General features: G+C 44.7%; 1 protein-coding gene across 2 annotated transcripts in view; it reads left to right on the top strand.

The window, feature by feature from the left end:
• The first annotated feature begins 3,547 nt into the window (after positions 1–3,547).
• Positions 3,548–19,250, top strand: part of LOC115103517 (liprin-alpha-3-like) — a 52,490-nt gene continuing 36,787 nt past the window's right edge. Inside the window, exons 1-2 of one of the 2 annotated variants that reach the window (XM_065006673.1) lie at positions 3,548–3,755; positions 6,845–7,923. In XM_065006673.1, the coding sequence (XP_064862745.1) occupies positions 7,594–7,923 (330 nt within the window). In that variant the 5' untranslated portion in view covers positions 3,548–3,755; positions 6,845–7,593. The remainder of the gene's footprint in view (positions 3,756–6,844; positions 7,924–19,250) is intronic. The other variant, XM_065006672.1, reaches the window with a different exon arrangement.

The following is a 19,250-nucleotide window of genomic DNA, read 5'->3' as shown; positions in this document are numbered from 1 at the left end:
TAACAACACATCCGCCACGCTGATCCTCAACACTGGGGCCCCTCAGGGGTGCGTGCTCAGTCCCCTCCTGTACTCCCTGTACACTCATGACTGCACGACTCCAACACCATCATTAAGTTTACTGATGACACAACAGTGGTAGGCCTGATCAACGACAACGATGAGACAGCCTATAGGGAGGAGGTCAGAGACCTGACTGTGTGGTGCCAGGACAACAACCTCTCCCTCAATGTGATCAAATCAAATCAAATGTATTTATATAGCCCTTCGTACATCAGCTGATATCTCAAAGTGCTGTACAGAAACCCAGCCTAAAACCCCAAACAGCAAGCAATGCAGGTGTAGAAGCACGGTGGCTAGGAAAAACTCCCTAGAAAGGCCAAAACCTAGGAAGAAACCTAGAGAGGAACCAGGCTATGTGGGGTGGCCAGTCCTCTTCTGGCTGTGCCGGGTGGAGATTATAACAGAACATGGCCAAGATGTTCAAATGTTCATAAATGACCAGCATGGTCGAATAATAATAAGGCAGAACAGTTGAAACTGGAGCAGCAGCACAGTCAGGTGGACTGGGGACAGCAAGGAGTCATCCTGTCAGGTAGTCCTGGGGCACGGTCCTAGGGCTCAGGTCCTCCGAGAGAGAGAAAGAAAGAGTGAATTAGAAAGAGCATATGTGGGGTGGCCAGTCCTCTTCTGGCTGTGCCGGGTGGAGATTATAACAGAACATGGCCAAGATGTTCAAATGTTCATAAATGACCAGCATGGTCGAATAATAGTAAGGCAGAACAGTTCAAGACAAAGGAGATAATTGTGGACTACAGGAAAAGGAAGACCGAGCACGCCCCCATTCTCATCGACGGGGCTAGTCGTGGAGCAGGTTGAGAGCTTCAAGTTCCTTGACGTTCACATCACCAACAAACTAACATGGTCCAAGCACACCAAGACAGCCGTGAAGAGGGCACAACAAAACCTATTCCCCCTCAGGAGACTGAAAGGATTTGACATGGGTCCTCAGATCTTCAAAAGCTGCTACACCATCGAGAGCATCCTGACGGGTTGCATCACTGCCTGGTATGGTAGCTGCTCGGCCTCTGACCGCAAGGCACTACAGAGGGTAGTGCGTACAGCCCAGTACATCACCGAGGCCAAGCTTCTTGCCATCCAGGACCTCTATACCAAGCGATGTCAGAGGAAGGGCCTAAAATTGTCAAAGACTCCAGCCACAGACTGTTCTCGCTGCATCACACGGCAAGTGGTACCGGAGTGGCAAGTCTAGGTCCAAGAGGCTTCTAAACAGCTTCTACCTCCAAGCCATAAGGCTCCTGAACAGCTAATTAAATGGCTACCCAGACTATTTGCATTGCCCCCCCCCCTTCTTATACGCTGCTGCTACTCTCCGTTATTATTTATGCAGTCACTTTAATAACTCTACCTACATGTACATATTACCTCAATTATCTCGACACCGGTGTCCCGCACATTGACTCTGTACCCCCTGTATATAGCCTCGCTACTATTATTTACTGCTGCTCTTCAATTAGTTGTTATTCTTATCGTTTACTTTTTCAAAGGTATTTTCTTAAAACTGCATTGTTGGTTAAGGGCTTGTAAGTAAGCATTTCACTGTAAAGTCTACACCTGTTGTATTTGGCGCACGTTTTTTAAATGTATTTTTATTTGTAATTAGGCCATGGTGCAGTATCCATATTTACCTGCAGAGGGAGACATTGAGTCAGTACAGAAACAGCACAAATGTGGAAAGATATGGACACAGAGTTCTTTCTGTCATTAGCCTCACTCTCCTATTGAGAGCTTTGTAGAAAAACACCCATACCTTTGGGCTGTTTACCAAACCAATATGCCTACAGATCAATACAATGTAATTCTGTCCAGTTCTTCACTTTAATCCTGCAGATGGGCTGTTAGACATTGTGCTGAGCTTTCACTAATAGACCTTATTCAGATAAAGGTAGTTTAAAAAGCACATACATTTTCCAATTCACAGTGTGTGGGTGAACTTCTCATCTGGTCTGGTGTCTTCTGAGAGGAGGCATCAGTGTCAGCCAGTCCTCTCCCTGCAACAGCAAGGTATAGGACAGAGAGTTTCTGAAACCTGTTATGTCATATGTGTCATATCCATTGGTACTATCTGCACACTGTGGAATCTCAGAGAGCAAGTCTCTGGAATAATAACAGTATTTGTGATTTGGCATGAGTTGGACGAGGGATTTAAATGTTGATAATGGGCAGATCAAGTGTCTTATCAATAAGGCCTTTGGCCAAAGAGTGGTGGATTACAAATGTATCTTAAGGAAAGAAGAGAAAGGGCATCATGGGAGACAGGGACTGATAATCTGTTTGGCTCTCTATGAGGTCAGACTGCTGCCACCTCTGGTCTGACCCTGACCTTAGTCTGACCTGGAAGGAGAGAGGGAGAGAGAGGGGTGTGCGTGTGCATGTTTTATATGATAAACTATGCAATGGACACACTTTTCTGTCTGACAATTATTGTTCTTGACATCACATCTGTACTTATCTGAAGTGGGACCCGCAGACTTACTCAGACTATTGACACATTCATTCTACTAAGTGTCTCGATGATGCAATAGCTTTCTGTCTCTTCTCCAAAGGAAAGATTATTGCCTATTTGAATGCTCTCTCTGTGCATTACGATGACATCATCCTCTAAGAGAAAATTACGTCATCCCTTCCGGGACCCTTCTTACCGCCCCAACCAATTGAGCTGAAACCAATTTCATTTTTTTCTATTGGCCCTGCCAGTTCCAGGAAACGCCTTCTCTTGCCTTCGGTTGGTTGAAGTGTAACCGATGCCCTGTGGTGATTGGTGTCAACTGCACATCTGTCTGTGCGTTCGAACATGAGAAGAATACAGAGGTGGAGATGACTAGCGGGTAATTTGGTTTTGACATTCATAGACGATTTGCATTTCTGTAGAAATAGGTTAAAAATCCATGAAAATAACACATTATTTTATCATAAACCATATTTAGGCCTCAACATTTAACGACCAAACTCTGCACAAATGGGGAAATGGTGAAATATGTTGAAGACAAAAATGAATATTTGTGATATACATAGTTTATTATGGGGGGGTCACAGTCAAAAAGCCAGTGTGAGCAATAGGTGAGTTTTGAGCTGTGAATGACGCAGTTCTCATACTAGACACCAGAGGGGGAGAAGGTTTCACTGTAGCCTACAATATGAGGCTGTAGAAGTTATTAGTCATTCTCTGATTTCCATACATGTTGGGTCTAACATTCAATGTGAGTGTAATTTTAATGTGTGTCAATGTAAAATGAAATCACGACTGTGCCTTTATGAGTGTGTGCGCGCGCGCTCCCATGCATGATCAATTCATTGTATAGCCCCACGTGCGTGAGCGGGCGCGTGAGAGCTGCGAGTTTGTTTCTTTAAGACCCAGCACCTTTTTATCCGAGGGAGGGAGGGATGGAGAATGAGGAGAGAGAGAAAGACGGGGGTTGTCTATGGTGAGGTGTAACGTCGCTCGCGCCCAGTGCCATCGTTTACATGTGTGAGAAGGGAGAGGGGAGGGGGTTGTCTATGGTGAGGTGTAACGTCGCTCGCGCCCAGTGCCATCGTTTACATGTGTGAGAAGGAAGAGGGGAGGGGGTTGCTTGCTGGCAACTGGGTTTTCACGGCGATACGACTTTTAACAGCGAGATGCCCGGATGGGGTAAATGGGAATTATGTATTTTTTGCTTTCGACGATGACAAGGGTGAGATAAGATTATGAATACAACATTGGTATCTGACATTTAATTAATGTTGTGAGATGGAGCTGTGCATGACCTGCCAGCTGTTTTTGAGGAGGAGGATGGAGAGGGGGCGAGGCGGTGGGGTGTGACGCCTAACATTGGGTGTAACGGGATGCTTCATTGCCTACAATATAATTGGGGCATTTAAGAATATAAGAATGCATAATCTTTAATTTGTGCGTATAGCCTTTATTTCGTTTGCAGAATAATTTGCACAGAGGCCATTGGAAGGAAATCGGACGGGAAGAGCCTATAGGCTACATCACATCTTCTGTTTTATTTTATTCACGTCGCTTTTCTGTTGTGACTGTGGTTTTAATTTATTAGGCCTAACATAGACCCTTCTCGCTAAACATATTTTCAGATTGTATCATACATGACAGTGTGAGACAGAGGTTATTATGAGATATATTCCCTTCTACAGACTACACATAGTCCATAATTACAATGATGACAATTTAAATTCAAATACGTTATGAGACTGCCCCGCATAAATACATGTCTGTCTGTCTATCTCTGTAGACTATTAAGGGATACATCCGGCTCGTTTATTTTACCCATGATCCCCCTACTGAACGAGATGGCCAGGCTAAGGCTACAACGTAACCCTCCATGACTCTCATTTCCGTGTATAACGCGCATCCATGATTAGCATTATGACTAATCGGCTGTATGGACAGATAAGAGCAGAGACCGATGGATACATAGCGTCAGACAGACGTGTGCAACAGAGTAGGTTGCCGTGGATGCTAGACAGAAGTAATGCAATAGGCTCCAACTATGTATTCTCCTGATTAGTCGTTGTGGTGGAACAGAGATAGGTGTGTGTGTGTTTGATGTTCAATGAATATGTGAAGTGTGTGTGTGTGTGAGAGAGATGAACGTGTGTTTGTGTGCATTCCTATGGAGGTTGATTAGACAGATTTTATTTTCATCAAGTCAAATGCTTTCATTGTGCAATACATAACCTACAGTAGGTGTCTTAATTGTCTGGCCTGCTCTGTAAACAGCTGCTTCCAACTGGCTATGACAGATTTGATTTAGTCATTATCATCTGGTTTTGTGTCTGTACTGGCCAGCCAATCATCTCACCTGGTCCACCCACATCTCAGAAAAGGGGTTCTCCACTTCCTCCTCTTCCGGCCTGGATTGTCTTTATGATGTTGGTTACTAACAAACTGTTCTCTAAAACCTGTTGCATTATTAGATCCAAGGATGAGGCTCTTTCAACTTGTCAATTACAATTATATAAGTTGATTGAGAGCCTATGAGAGTTTAATGGAAAAACACAATAATTTCTCTCTTCCTTTCCCCTGTTTCTCTCTTCCTTTACCCTGTTTCTCTCTTCTTTTCCCCTGTTTCTCTCTTCTTTTCCCCTGTTTCTCTCTTCCTTTCCCGTTTCTCTCTTCCTTTCCCCTGTTTCTCTCTTCTTTTCCCCTGTTTCTCTCTTCTTTCCCCTGTTTCTCTCTTCTTTTCCCCTGTTTCTCTCTTCCTTTCCCCTGTTTCTCTCTTCTTTTCCCCTGTTTCTCTCTTCCTTTCCCCTGTTTCTCTCTTCCTTTCCCCGTTTCTCTCTTCCTTTCCCCTGTTTCTCTCTTCCTTTCCCCGTTTCTCTCTTCCTTTCCCCTGTTTCTCTCTTCCTTTCCCCTGTTTCTCTCTTCCTTTCCCCAGTTTCTCTCTTCCTTTCCCCGTTTCTCTCTTCCTTTCCCCGTTTCTCTCTTCCTTTCCCCGTTTCTCTCTTCCTTTCCCCCGTTTCTCTCTTCCTTTCCCCTGTTTCTCTCTTCCTTTCCCCTGTTTCTCTCTTCCTTTCCCCTGTTTCTCTCTTCCTTTTCCCCTGTTTCTCTCTTCCTTTCCCCGTTTCTCTCTTCCTTTCCCCTGTTTCTCTCTTCCTTTCCCCTGTTTTCTCTCTTCCTTTCTTCCCCTGTTTCTTTCTTCCTTTCCCCGTTTCTCTCTCTTCTTTTCCCCGTTTCTCTCTCTTCTTTCCCCTGTTTCTCTCTTCTTTTCCCCGTTTCTCTCTCTTCTTTTCCCCGTTTCTCTCTTCCTTTCCCCGTTTCCTCTTTCTTTCCCCTCTTCCTTTCCCCGTTTCTCTCCTTTCCGTTTTCCCCCGTTTCTCTCTTCCTTTCCCCTGTTTCTCTCTTCCTTTTCTTCCCCGTTTCTCTCTCTTTTCCGTTTTCTTTCTTTCCCCTGTTTCTCTCTCTTTTTTTCCTCTTCTTTTCTCTCTCTTCTTTCCCCTGTTTCTCTCTTCTTTTCCCCCATTTCTCTCTCTTCTTTTCCCCCGTTTCTCTCTCTTCTTTCCCCTGTTTCTCTCTTCTTTTCCCCTGTTTCTCTCTCTTCTTTTCCCCTGTTTCTCTCTCTTCTTTTCCCCTGTTTCTCTGTCTTCTTTTCCCCTTTTCCCTCTTTTTCTCTCTCTTCTTTTCCCCTGTTTTTCTCTCTTCTTTTCCCCTGTTTCTCTCTTCTTTTCCCCTGTTTCTCTCTTCTTTTCCCCTGTTTCTCTTCTTTCCCCTGTTTCTCTCTCTTCTTTTCCCTGTTTCTCTCTTCTTTTCCCCTGTTTTCTCTTTTCCCCTGTTTCTTTTCCCCTGTTTTTCTCTTCTTTTCCCCTTTCCCCTGTTTCTCTCTTCTCTTTTTCCCCCTGTTTTCTCTCTTCTTTTCTTTTCCCCGTTTCTCTCTCTTCTTTCCCCTGTTTCTCTCTTCTTTTCCCCTGTTTCTCTCTCTTCTTTTCCCCTGTTTCTCTCTCTTCTTTTCCCCTGTTTCTCTGTCTTCTTTTCCCCTGTTTCTCTCTCTTCTTTTCCCCTGTTTCTCTCTTCTTTTCCCCTGTTTCTCTCTTCTTTTCCCCTGTTTCTCTCTTCTTTTCCCCTGTTTCTCTCTTCCTTTCCCCGTTTCTCTCTTCATTTACCCTGTTTCTCTCTTCTTTTCCCCTGTTTCTCTCTTCTTTTCCCCTGTTTCTCTCTTCCTTTCCCCTGTTTCTCTCTTCTTTTCCCCAGTTTCTCTCTTCTTTTCCCCCGTTTCTCTCTTCTTTTCCACAGTTTCCAATCATCTTGTTCTCTATTTTCCAGCTGCTTCTCTCATCTGTCTGAAGACCACCCTGGGGTGTCCAAGGCCCTCCACTACACCTGCCCTCCCTCTTGCCCCCTCCCTAAACTCCTAGACACCCCCATGGACTCCTCCTATCTCGTCCTACCACTATAGACCTTGCCTTGCCACACCCTAATTGTACCTCACAATTACCTGAGCCCTGTCACTCAGACAGACTCACTGAGACAACCAATCAGTTGTTATCACCACAAGCAGAGAGCCAATCAGGTGTTTGCTAGACACAGCAGAGCTATTCCTATTGTAGCAATACATCCAAAGGAGCTAATTCGGTGAAGCCAGGAAGTAGAGATGAGGAAGTAGCAAGGTACAGAGTGACAAGCCGTTAACCAACCAAAAACAGGCTTGTTAGTGATGACAGTGACGTCTTATTCATAGGGAGGTGAGGTACAGAGGAGAGAGAAGGGTAACAGAGTGCCACCAATCTACTTGCCTGTCAACCAATCTCTCTCACATAGTGACAGGAGAAAAGGACAAGGACACAAACAAAAGAGAGAGATCAAGGGCCAAAGCTAGGCAGAGAGAAATAGAGAGAGAGAGACAAAAGAGAATAGAGTGCCCTTCACACCTTACCTCATACAAGCATACACACTTGAAACACAATTCTGTGGGCTCCTTGAAGCAAATTCTCCCAGAACAATCCCCAATCCCACACTCTCCACCGACACCCACCAACTTTCAGCTAACACCCCACACAGTCTCCGGCCTCAAGATGATGTGCGAGGTGATGCCCACCATCTCTGAGGATGGGCGTGGCGGGAGTGGGGGAGGGCCTTCCTCTCCGGGAGGGAGTGGCGGGGGAATGGGAGGCGGTATGGGGGGTGGGTACGGGGGCAGAGGGGAGCCCCGGGGCGGAGGTGACGAGGGGGGCAGCACCGGGAATCTGGAATCTCTGATGGTGAACATGCTGACGGAGAGGGAGAGGCTGCTGGACAGCCTGAGGGAGACCCAGGACAGTCTGGGGACAGCCCAGCTTCGACTCCGAGACCTGGGCCATGAGAAGGACTCCCTCTCGAGACAGCTGTCCATCGCCCTACCACAGGTACACATGGGGAGGGTGTGTGTGTCTGTGTGTGTGTGTGTGTACATTTGTGCGTCCGTGTTTGTATGTGCACTTGCGTATGTGGCTGCCTGTGTGTGTTTCTTGTGCATGAGTGTGTGTCGTATGTGTGTTTACATACTAAGTGTGAGATCTGAAGAAAGAATCTATAGAGACCTTCCATGCCTCGCTGCAAACACATTGTGAGTGTGAAAAAGAGAGAGTGAGTGTATACTGTGCATTCGGAAAGTATTCAGACCCCTTGACTTTTTACACATTATGTTACTTACAGCCTTATTCTAAAATTGATTAAATTCAATATTTCCCTCATCAATCTACACACAATATCCCATATTGACAAGGTGAAAACAGGTTTTTAGAATAAAAAATAGACTAAAATACTTTATTTACATAAGTATTGGAGTCCACCTGTGGTAAATTTAATTGATTGGACATGATTTGGAAAGGCACACACCTGTCTATATAAGGTCCCACAGTTGACAGTGGCCTCCATCATTATTAAATGGAAGAAGTTTGGAACCATCAAGACTCTTCCTAGAGCCAGGCCAAACTGATCAATCGTGGGAGAAGGGCCTCAAGGACCCGATGGTCACTCTGACAGAGCTCAAAAGTTCCTCTGTGGAGAAGGGAGGACCTTCCAGAAAGACAACCATCTCTGCAGCACCGCCAATAAGACCTTTATGGTAGAGTGGCCAGACGGAAGCCACTCCTAAGTAAAAGTCACATGACAGCCCGCTTGGAGTTTGCCAAAAGGCACCTAAAGGACTCTCAGACCATGAGAAACAAGATTCTCTGGTCTGATGAAACCAAGATTGAACTCTTTGGCCTGAATGCCAAGTGTTACGTCTGGAGGAAACCTGGCACCATCCGTACGGTAAAGCATGGTGGTTGCAGCATCATGCTTTGGGAATGACATGGACTGGGAGACTAGTCAGGATCGAGGGAAAGATGAACAGGGCAAAGTACAGAAAACCTGCTCCAGAGCGCTCAGGACTTCAGACTGGGGAAAAGGTTCACCTTCCAACAGGACAATGACCCTAAGCACACAGCCAAGACTACGCAGGAGTGGCTTCGGGACAAGTCTCTGAATGTCCTTGAGTGGCCCAGTCAGAGCCCAGACTTGAACCTGATCGAACATCTCTGTAGAGACCTGAAAATAGCTGTGCAGCGACGCTTCCCATTCAACCTGACAGAACTTGAGAGGATCTGCAGAGAAGAATGAGAGAAACTCCCCAAATACAGGTGTGCCAAGCTTGTAGCGTCATACCCAAGAAAACGCGAGGCTGTAATCGCTGCCAAAGGTGCTTCAACAAAATACTGAGTAAAGGGTCTGAATACTTATGTAAATGTTATATTTCAGTTTTTTATGCTCAGACTTTAACATGGGTTCTGGTTTTATGTTGCTTCTCTTTACCATACTGAGCTATCCTGCTATCTACTGGACTCACCAATGAGCTGTTCAGTTTTTTACTGAGTTGTTCCATCTGTACTTAGCTGTTCCGTCTGTTCTTGTTGGTATGTGGTTGTTCCTGCTCCTACGGACCACTTCTGGTGCATACTGAGCAGGGCTGTGGCTGAATCATGACTTAGACTTCATGACAGACTGTTACATATTATTGGCGGTTCCATTCGATTGAGTAAAGACCTCTATAATACCCAGGCCAATATTAGCCCACATCCTTATGCCCGTGGAGTAATCATTCTAGTGTGACTGACACCACTGAACATGCGAAAATGACTCCATCTTGGATTTCAGACAGGCAGTCTCCCTAGATGCCTAAGTGGAGTGATGCGGTTTATTTTGTTAGAACCCATATGTTCTCTGAACTATTGAAAGCAATAACAGATGTGATAGGACAATGTGTTCTTACTGAGAATGACTGGACATTAAAGGGCCATATTACCTCACTGAGAGGGAGATCAATATGGTGCACACATCTACGGACACACACATGATGCGAGCAGCACAGAGTGCTGTGATAGATTCAACACTAGAGCTAGCAACACAGAACGCTGTGATAGATTCAACACTAGAGCTAGCAACACAGAGTGCTGTGATAGATTCAACACTAGAGCTAGCAGCACAGAGCGCTGTGATAGATTCAACACTAGAGCTAGCAGCACAGAGCGCTGTGATAGATTCAACACTAGAGCTAGCAGCACAGAGCGCTGTGATAGATTCAACACTAGAGCTAGCAGCACAGAGCGCTGTGATAGATTCAACACTAGAGCTAGCAGCACAGAGCGCTGTGATAGATTCAACACTAGAGCTAGCAGCACAGAGCGCTGTGATAGATTCAACACTAGCGCTAGCAACACAGAACGCTGTGATAGATTCAACACTAGAGCTAGCAGCACAGAGCATTGTGAAAGATTCAACACCAGCAGGGTTCATTGAGTGCGTCTGCTCAGAGTGTGCCGCCACTGCTGAGAAAGAGAGAGAGGGAGAGTGGAGAGAGAGACAGATTGATAGAGAGAGAGGGCTGCAGAGTGAGAATAAGAGCATGGTACAGAGAGAGAACTGGTGGTGTGAAACACACACACAGACTAACGAATCAGACCAATTTGCATATTGCTGTATACTAATGATGGAGCTTCTGGCATCTATTCTTAGGTGTTCTGGGTTATCACATGGAGAGATAGAGATGGATGAAGGATTGTGAGGATGAGAGCGGAGAAGGCTGAGTGAGAGGATGAGAGGGAGAGATGGAGGCTCGGTACAGTCGAGACACCTTGAGGTAGTTTATGATCACATTGTGTCTTGGACTGTGGAGGGGGAGTGAGACAAGGATAGTAGAAAGAGAGAACTCTAGAGAGAGAAGCAAATAATTGTGGGATATTGGTGCCAAAAGCTGTCTTTTCAGCTAGAATCAATCCCAGAATTCCGAATTCCTATGGGTCTGCTGTGTACCATCTGTACATCACCCCTAACTTTCCCCCTGTTTTCTTTTTCCTTTTTCCCCTGTCTTCTTTTTCCTTTTTCCCCTGTCGTCTTTTTCCTTTTTCCCCTGTCGTCTTTTTCCCTTTTTCCCCTGTCGTCTTTTTCCCTTTTCCCCTGTCGTCTTTTTCCCTTTTTCCCCTGTAGTCTTTTTCCCCTGTCGTCTTTTTCCTTTTCCCCTATTGTCTTTTTTCCCTGTCGTCTTTTTCCCTTTTTCCCCTGTCGTCTTTTTCCCTTTTTCCCCTGTCGTCTTTTTCCCCTGTCGTCTTTTTCTCTTTTCTCCTGTCGTCTTTTTCCCTTTTTACCCTGTCGTCTTTGAGAGGATGAGAGGGAGAGATCGTCTTTTCGAGACACCTTCGTTTTTTCCCCTGTCGTCTTTTTCCCTGTCGTCTTTTTCCCCTGGGATATCGTCTTTTTCCCCTGTCGTCTTTTTCCCCTGTACATCGTCTTTTTCCCTGTTTTTTTTCCCCTGTCGTCTTTTTCCCTTTTTCCCCTGTCGTCTTTTCCCCTGTCGTCTTTTTCCCCTGTCTTCTTTTTCCCTTTTTCCCCTGTCGTCTTTTTCCCCTGTCGTCTTTTTCCCTTTTTCCCCTGTCTTCTTTTTTCCCTGTCGTCTTTTTCCCTTGTCTTCTTTTTCCCCTGTCGTCTTTTTCCCTTTTTCCCTGTCGTCTTGTTCCCTTTTTTCCCTGTCATCTTTTTCCCCTGTCGTCTTTTTCCCTTTTTTCCCTGTCGTCTTTTTCCCCTGTCGTCTTTTTCCCTTTTTTCCCTGTCGTCTTTTTCCCCTGTCGTCTTTTTCCCTTTTTTCCCTGTCGTCTTTTTCCCCTGTCGTCTTTTTCCCCTGTCTTCTTTTTCCCTTTTTTCCCTGTCGTCTTTTTCCCCTGTCGTCTTTTTCCCCTGTCTTCTTTTTCCCTTTTTCCCCTGTCGTCTTTTTCCACTGTCGTCTTTTTACCTTTTTTCCCTGTCGTCTTTTTCCCTTTTTTCCCTGTCGTCTTCTTTCCCCTGTCGTCTTTTTCCCCTGTCTTCTTTTTCCCTTTTTCCCCTGTCGTCTTTTTCCCTTTTTTCCCTGTCGTCTTTTTCCCCTGTCGTCTTTTTCCCTTTTTCCCCTGTCGTCTTTTTCCACTGTCGTCTTTTTACCTTTTTTCCCTGTCGTCTTTTTCCCTTTTTTCCCTGTCGTCTTCTTTCCCCTGTCGTCTTTTTCCCGTCTTCTTTTTCCCTTTTTCCCCTGTCGTCTTTTTCCCTTTTTTCCCTGTCGTCTTTTTCCCCTGTCGTCTTTTTCCCTTTTTCCCCTGTCGTCTTTTTCCCCTGTCGTCCTTTTCCCTTTTCCCCTGTCTTCTTTTTCCCCTGTCTTCTTTTTCCCCTGTCTTCTTTTTTCCCTTTCGTCTTTTTCCCCTGTCTTCTTTTTCCCTTTTTCCCCTGTCGTCTTTTTCCCCTGTCTTCTTTTTTCCCTTTCGTCTTTTTCCCCTGTCTTCTTTTTCCCTTTTTCCCCTGTCTTCTTTTTCCCCTGTCTTCTTTTTTCCCTTTCGTCTTTTTCCCCTGTCTTCTTTTTTTTTCCCTGTCTTCTTTTTCCCCTGTCTTTTCCTTTTCCCCTGTCTTCTTTTTCCCCTGTCTTCTTCTTTTTTCCCTTTCGTCTTTTTCCCCTGTCTTTTTTTTTCCCTTTTTCCCCTGTCTTCTTTTTTCCCTTTCGTCTTTTCCCCTGTCTTCTTTTCCCTTCTTTTTCCCCCTGTCGTCTTTTTCCCCTGTCGTCTTTTTCCCTTTTTCCCCTGTCGTCTTTTTCCCCTGTCGTCTTTTTCCCTTTTTTCCCTGTCATCTTTTTCCCCTGTCGTCTTTTTCCCTTTTTTCCCTGTCGTCTTTTTCCCCTGTCTTCTTTTTCCCCTGTCTTCTTTTTCCCTTTTTCCCCTGTCGTCTTTTTCCTTTTTTTCCCTGTCGTCTTTTCCCCTGTCGTCTTTTCCCTGTCTTCTTTTTCCCTTTTTCCCCTGTCGTCTTTTTCCCCTGTCGTCTTTTTCCCTTTTTCCCTGTCGTCTTTTCCCCTGTCGTCTTTTTCCTTTTCCCCTGTCTTCTTTTTCCCTTCGTCTTTTCTTTTTCCCCTGTCTTCTTTTTCCCCTGTCTTATTTTTTCCCTTTCATCTTTTCCCCGTCTTCTTTTTCCCTTTTCCCCTGTCGTCTTTTTTCCTTTTTCCCCTGTCGTCTTTTTCCTTTTCCCCTGTCGTCTTTTCCCTTTTTCCCCTGTCTTCTTTTCCCCCTGTCTTCTTTTTTCCCAGTCTTTTTCCCCTGTCTTCTTTTTCCCTTTTTCCCCTGTCTTCTTTTTCCCCTGTCTTCTTTTTCCCTTTCGTCTTTTCCCCTGTCTTCATTTTCCTTTTTCCCCTGTCTTCTTTTCCCCTGTCTTCTTTTTCCCTTTCGTCTTTTTCCCCTTTCTTCTTTTTCCCTTTTTCCCCTGTCGTCTTTTTCCCTTTTTCCCCTGTCATCTTTTTCCCTTTTTCCCCTGTCGTCTTTTTCCCTTTTTCCCCTGTCCTCTTTTTCCCCTGTCTTCTTTTTTCCCTTTCGTCTTTTTCCCCTGTCTTCTTTTTCCCTTTTTCCCCTGTCTTCTTTTTTCCCTTTCGTCTTTTTCCTCTGTCTTCTTTTTCCCTTTTTCCCCTGTCGTCTTTTTCCCCTGTCGTCTTTTTCCCTTTTTCCCCTATCGTCTTTTTCCCCTGTCGTCTTTTTCCCTTTTTTCCCTGTCATCTTTTTCCCCTGTCTTCTTTTTCCCTTTTTTCCCTGTCGTCTTTTTCCCCTGTCGTCTTTTTCCCCTGTCTTCTTTTTCCCTTTTTCCCCTGTCGTCTTTTTCCCCTGTCATCTTTTTCCCTTTTTCCCCTGTCGTCTTTTCCCCTGTCTTCTTTTTCCCCTGTCTTCTTTTTTCCCTTTCGTCTTTTTCCCTGTCTTCTTTTTCCCTTTTTCCCCTGTCGTCTTTTCCCCTGTCGTCTTTTTCCTTTTTCCCCTGTCGTCTTTTCCCTTTTTCCCCTGTCGTCTTTTTAGTCTTTTTCCCTTTTTCCCCTGTCTTCTTTTTTCCCTGTCTTCTTTTCCCTTTTTCCCCTGTCGTCTTTTTCCCCTTTTCCCCTGTCGTCTTTTTTCCCTGTCGTCTTTTTCCCCTGTCGTCCTTTTCCCTTTTCCCCTGTCTTCTTTTTTCCCTTTCGTCTTTTTCCCCTGTCTTCTTTTTCTCTTTTTCCCCTGTCGTCTTTTTCCCCTGTCGTCTTTTTCCCTTTTTCCCCTGTCGTCTTTTTCCCTTTTTTCCCTGTCGTCTTTTTCCCCAACGTCTTTTTCCCCTGTCTTCTTTTTTCCCTTTTTCCCCTGTCGTCTTTTTCCCCTGTCGTCTTTTTCCCTTTTTCCCCTGTCGTCTTTTCCCCTGTCGTCTTTTTCCCTTTTCCCCTGTCTTCTTTTTCCCCTGTCGTCTTTTCTTTTTCCCCTGTCTTCTTTTTCCCCTGTCTTATTTTTTCCCTTTCATCTTTTTCCCCCGTCTTCTTTTTCCCTTTTTCCCCTGTCGTCTTTTTTCCTTTTTCCCCTGTCGTCTTTTTCCCTTTTTCCCCTGTCGTCTTTTTCCCTTTTTCCCCTGTCTTCTTTTTCCCCTGTCTTCTTTTTTCCCTTTCGTCTTTTTCCCCTGTCTTCTTTTTCCCTTTTCCCCTGTCTTCTTTTTCCCCTGTCTTCTTTTTCCCCTGAGTCTTTTTCCCTGTCTTCTTTTTCCTTTTTCCCTGTCGTCTTTTTCCCCTGTCTTCTTTTTTCCCTTTCGTCTTTTCCCCTGTCTTCTTTTTCCCTTTTTCCCCTGTCTTCTTTTTCCCCTGAGAGTCTTTTTCCCCTGTCTTCTTTTTCCCTTTTCCCCTGTCTTCTTTTTCCCCTGTCTTCTTTTTCCCCTGTCTTCTTTTTCCCTTTTTCCCCTAATAGTCTTTTTCCACTGTCGTCTTTTTACCTTTTTTCCCTGTCGTCTTTTCCTTTTTCCCTGTCGTCTTCTTTGAGAGTCTTTTTCCCTTTTTCCCTGTCGTCTTTTTTCCCCTGTAAGTCTTTTCCCTTTTTTCCCTGTCGTCTTTTTCCCCTGTCGTCTTTTTCCCTTTTTTTCCCTGTCGTCTTTTTCCCCTGAGTCTTTTTCCCTTTTTTCCCTGTCGTCTTTTTCCCCTGTCGTCTTTTTCCCCTGTCTTCTTTTTTCCTTTTTTTCCCTATCTTTTTTTCCCCGTCGTCTTTTTCCCTGTCTTCTTTTTCCCTTTTTCCCCTGTCGTCTTTTTCACTGTCGTCTTTTTACCTTTTTTTCCTGTCGTCTTTTCCCTTTTTTTCCCTGAGTCTTCTTTCCCTGTCGTCTTTTTCCCCTGTCTTCTTTTTTCCCTTTTCCCCTGTCGTCTTTTTCCTTTTTTTCCCTGTCGTCTTTTCCCCTGTCGTCTTTTTTCCTTTTTCCCATGTCGTCTTTTCCACTGTCGTCTTTTTACCTTTTTTCCCTATCGTCTTTTTCCCTTTTTTCCCTGTCGTCTTCTTTCCCCTGTCGTCTTTTTCCCGTCTTCTTTTTCCCTTTTTCCCCTGTCGTCTTTTCCCTTTTTTTCCCTGTCGTCTTTTTCCCCTGTCGTCTTTTTCCCTTTTTCCCCTGTCGTCTTTTCCCTGTAGTCCTTTTCCCTTTTCCCCTGTCTTCTTTTTCCCCTGTCTTCTTTTTTCCCCTGTCTTCTTTTTTTCCCTTTCGTCTTTTCCCCTGTCTTCTTTTTCCTTTTTCCCCTGTCGTCTTTTTCCCCTGGTCTTTTTCCCTGTCTTCTTTTTCCCTTTTTTCCCCTGTCTTCTTTTTCCCCTGTCTTCTTTTTTCCTTTCGTCTTTTTCCCCTGTCTTCTTTTCCCTTTTTCCCCCTGTCTTCTTTTTCCCCTGTCTTCTTTTTTCCCCTGTCTTCTTTTTGGAGGTCTTTTTCCCCTGTCTTCTTTTTCCCTTTTTCCCTGTCTTCTTTTTTCCCTTTCGTCTTTTTCCCCTGTCTTCTTTTCCCTTTTTCCCCTGTCGTCTTTTTGTGAGTCTTTTTCCTTTTCCCCTGTAGTCTTTTTCCCCTGTCGTCTTTTTCCCTTTTTTCCCTGTCATCTTTTTCCCCTGTCGTCTTTTTCCCTTTTTTCCCTGTCGTCTTTTTCCCCTGTCGTCTTTTTCCCCTGTCTTCTTTTTCCCTTTTTCCCCTGTCGTCTTTTTCCCTTTTTTCCCTGTCGTCTTTTTCCCCTGTCGTCTTTTTCCCCTGTCTTCTTTTTTCCCTTTTTCCCCTGTCGTCTTTTTCCCCTGTCGTCTTTTTCCTTTTTCCCCTGTCGTCTTTTCCCCTGTAAGTCTTTTTTCCCTTTTCCCCTGTCTTCTTTTTCCCCTGTCGTCTTTTCTTTTCCCCTGTCTTCTTTTTCCCCTGTCTTATTTTTTCCCTTTCATCTTTTTCCCCGTCTTCTTTTCCCTTTTCCCCTGTCGTCTTTTTTTCCTTTTTCCCCTGTCGTCTTTTTCCCTTTTTCCCCTGTCGTTTTTTTCCCTTTTTCCCCTGTCTTCTTTTCCCCTGTCTTCTTTTTTCCCTTTCGTCTTTTTCCCCTGTCTTCTTTTCCTTTTTCCCTGTCTTCTTTTTCCCCTGTCTTCTTTTTCCCTTTCGTCTTTTCCCCTGTCTTCATTTTCCCTTTTTCCCCTGTCTTCTTTTTCCCCTGTCTTCTTTTTTCCCTTTCGTCTTTTTCCCCTTTCTTCTTTTTCCTTTTTCCCCTGTCGTCTTTTTCCTTTTTCCCTGTCATCTTTTTCCCTTTTTCCCCTGTCGTCTTTTTCCCTTTTCCCCTGTCCTCTTTTTCCCCTGTCTTCTTTTTCCCTTTCGTCTTTTTCCCCTGTCTTCTTTTCCCTTTTCCCCTGTCTTCTTTTTTCCCTTTGTCTTTTTCCTCTGTCTTCTTTTTCCCTTTTTTTTCTTTTTCCCTGTCGTCTTTTTCCCTTTTTCCCCTATCGTCTTTTTCCCCTGTCGTCTTTTTTCCTTTTTCCCTGTCATCTTTTTCCCCTGTCTTCTTTTTCCCTTTTTTCCCTGTCGTCTTTTTCCCCTGTGTCTTTTTCCCCTGTCTTCTTTTTCCCTTTTTCCCCTGTCGTCTTTTTCCCCTGTCATCTTTTTCCCTTTTTCCCTGTCGTCTTTCCCCTGTCTTCTTTTTCCCCTGTCTTCTTTTTCCCTTTCGTCTTTTTCCCCTGTCTTCTTTTTCCTTTTTCCCTGTCGTCTTTTCCCCTGTCGTCTTTTCCCTTTTTCCCCTGTCGTCTTTTTTCCCTTTTCCCCTGTCGTTTTTTCCCTGTCGTCTTTTTCCTTTTTCCCCTGTCTTCTTTTTTCCCTGTCTTCTTTTTCCTTTTTCCCCTGTCGTCTTTTTCCCCTTTTCCCCTGTCGTCTTTTTCCCTGTCGTCTTTTTCCCCTGTCGTCCTTTTCCTTTTCCCCTGTCTTCTTTTTTTTCCCTTTCGTCTTTTTCCCCTGTCTTCTTTTTCTCTTTTTCCCCTGTCGTCTTTTTCCCCTGTCGTCTTTTTCCCTTTTTCCCCTGTCGTCTTTTTCCCTTTTTTCCCTGTCGTCTTTTTCCCCTGTCGTCTTTTTCCCCTGTCTTCTTTTTCCCTTTTTCCCCTGTCGTCTTTTTCCCCTGTCGTCTTTTTCCCTTTTTCCCCTGTCGTCTTTTCCCCTGTCGTCTTTTTCCCTTTTCCCCTGTCTTCTTTTTCCCCTTCGTCTTTTTTTTCCCCTGTCTTCTTTTTCCCCTGTCTTATTTTTCCCTTTCATCTTTTTCCCCCGTCTTCTTTTCCCTTTTTCCCCTGTCGTTTTTTTCCTTTTTCCCCTGTCGTCTTTTCCTTTTTCCCCTGTCGTCTTTTTCCTTTTTCCCCTGTCTTCTTTTTTCCCCTGTCTTCTTTTTCCCTTTCGTCTTTTTCCCCTGTCTTCTTTTTCCCTTTTTCCCCTGTCTTCTTTTTCCCCTGTCTTCTTTTTTCCCTTTCGTCTTTTTCCCCTGTCTTCTTTTTCCCTTTTTCCCCTGTCTTCTTTTTCCCCTGTCTTCTTTTTTCCCTTTCGTCTTTTTCCCCTTTCTTCTTTTTCCCTTTTTCCCCTGTCGTCTTTTTCCCTTTTTCCCTGTCATCTTTTCCCTTTTCCCCTGTCGTCTTTTTCCTTTTTCCCTGTCCTCTTTTTCCCCTGTCTTCTTTTTCCCTTTCGTCTTTTTCCCTGTCTTCTTTTTTTTTCCCTGTCTTCTTTTTCCCTTTCGTCTTTTTCCTCTGTCTTCTTTTCCCTTTTTCCCCTGTCGTCTTTTTCCCCTGTCGTCTTTTCCTTTTTTCCTGTCGTCTTTTTCCCTTTTTCCCTGTCATCTTTTTCCCCTGTCTTCTTTTTCCCTTTTTTCCCTGTCGTCTTTTCCCTGTCGTCTTTTTCCCCTGTCTTCTTTCCCTTTTTCCCCTGTCGTCTTTTCCCCTGTCATCTTTTTCCCTTTTTCCCCTGTCGTCTTTTCCCCTGTCTTCTTTTTCCCCTGTCTTCTTTTTTCCCTTTCGTCTTTTTCCCCTGTCTTCTTTTTCCCTTTTTCCCCTGTCGTCTTTTTCCCCTGTCGTCTTTTCCCTTTTTCCCCTGTCGTCTTTTTTTTTCCCTGTCGTCTTTTTTCCCTGTCGTCTTTTTCCCTTTTTCCCCTGTCTTCTTTTTCCCTGTCTTCTTTTCCCTTTTTCCCCTGTCGTCTTTTTTCCCCTTTTCCCCTGTCGTCTTTTTCCCTGTCGTCTTTTTTCCCCTGTCGTCCTTTTCCTTTTCCCCTGTCTTCTTTTTTCCCTTTCGTCTTTTTCCCTGTCTTCTTTTCTCTTTTCCCCTGTCGTCTTTTCCCCTCGTCTTTTTCCTTTTTCCCTGTCGTCTTTTTCCCTTTTTTCCCCTGTCGTCTTTTTCCCTTTTTCCTGTCTTCTTTTTCCCTGTCTTCTTTTCCCTTTTCCCCTGTCGTCTTTTCCCCTTTTCCCCTGTCGTCTTTTTCCCTGTCGTCTTTTCCCTTTTCCCCTGTCGTCTTTTCCCTTTTCCCCTGTCCTCTTTTTCCCCTGTCTTCTTTTTTCCCTTTCGTCTTTTTCCCCTGTCTTCTTTTTCCCTTTTTCCCCTGTCTTCTTTTTTCCCTTTCGTCTTTTTCTCCTGTCTTCTTTTTCCCTTTTTCCCCTGTCGTCTTTTTCCCCTGTCGTCTTTTTCCCCTTTTCCCCTGTCGTCTTTTTCCCCTGTCGTCTTTTTCCTTTTTCCTTGTCATCTTTTCCCCTGTCTTCTTTTTCCCTTTTTCCCTGTCGTCTTTTTCCCTGTCATCTTTTTCCCCTGTCTTCTTTTTCCTTTTTCCCCTGTCGTCTTTTCCCTGTCATCTTTTCCCTTTTTCCCCTGTCGTCTTTTCCCCTGTCTTCTTTTCCCCTGTCTTCTTTTTTCCCTTTCGTCTTTTTCCCCTGTC

The sequence above is a fragment of the Oncorhynchus nerka genome, linkage group LG21 (assembly GCF_034236695.1).
Source record: "Oncorhynchus nerka isolate Pitt River linkage group LG21, Oner_Uvic_2.0, whole genome shotgun sequence".
Lineage (NCBI taxonomy): Eukaryota > Metazoa > Chordata > Actinopteri > Salmoniformes > Salmonidae > Oncorhynchus > Oncorhynchus nerka.
This window is presented reverse-complemented; position numbering and strand designations above follow the sequence as displayed.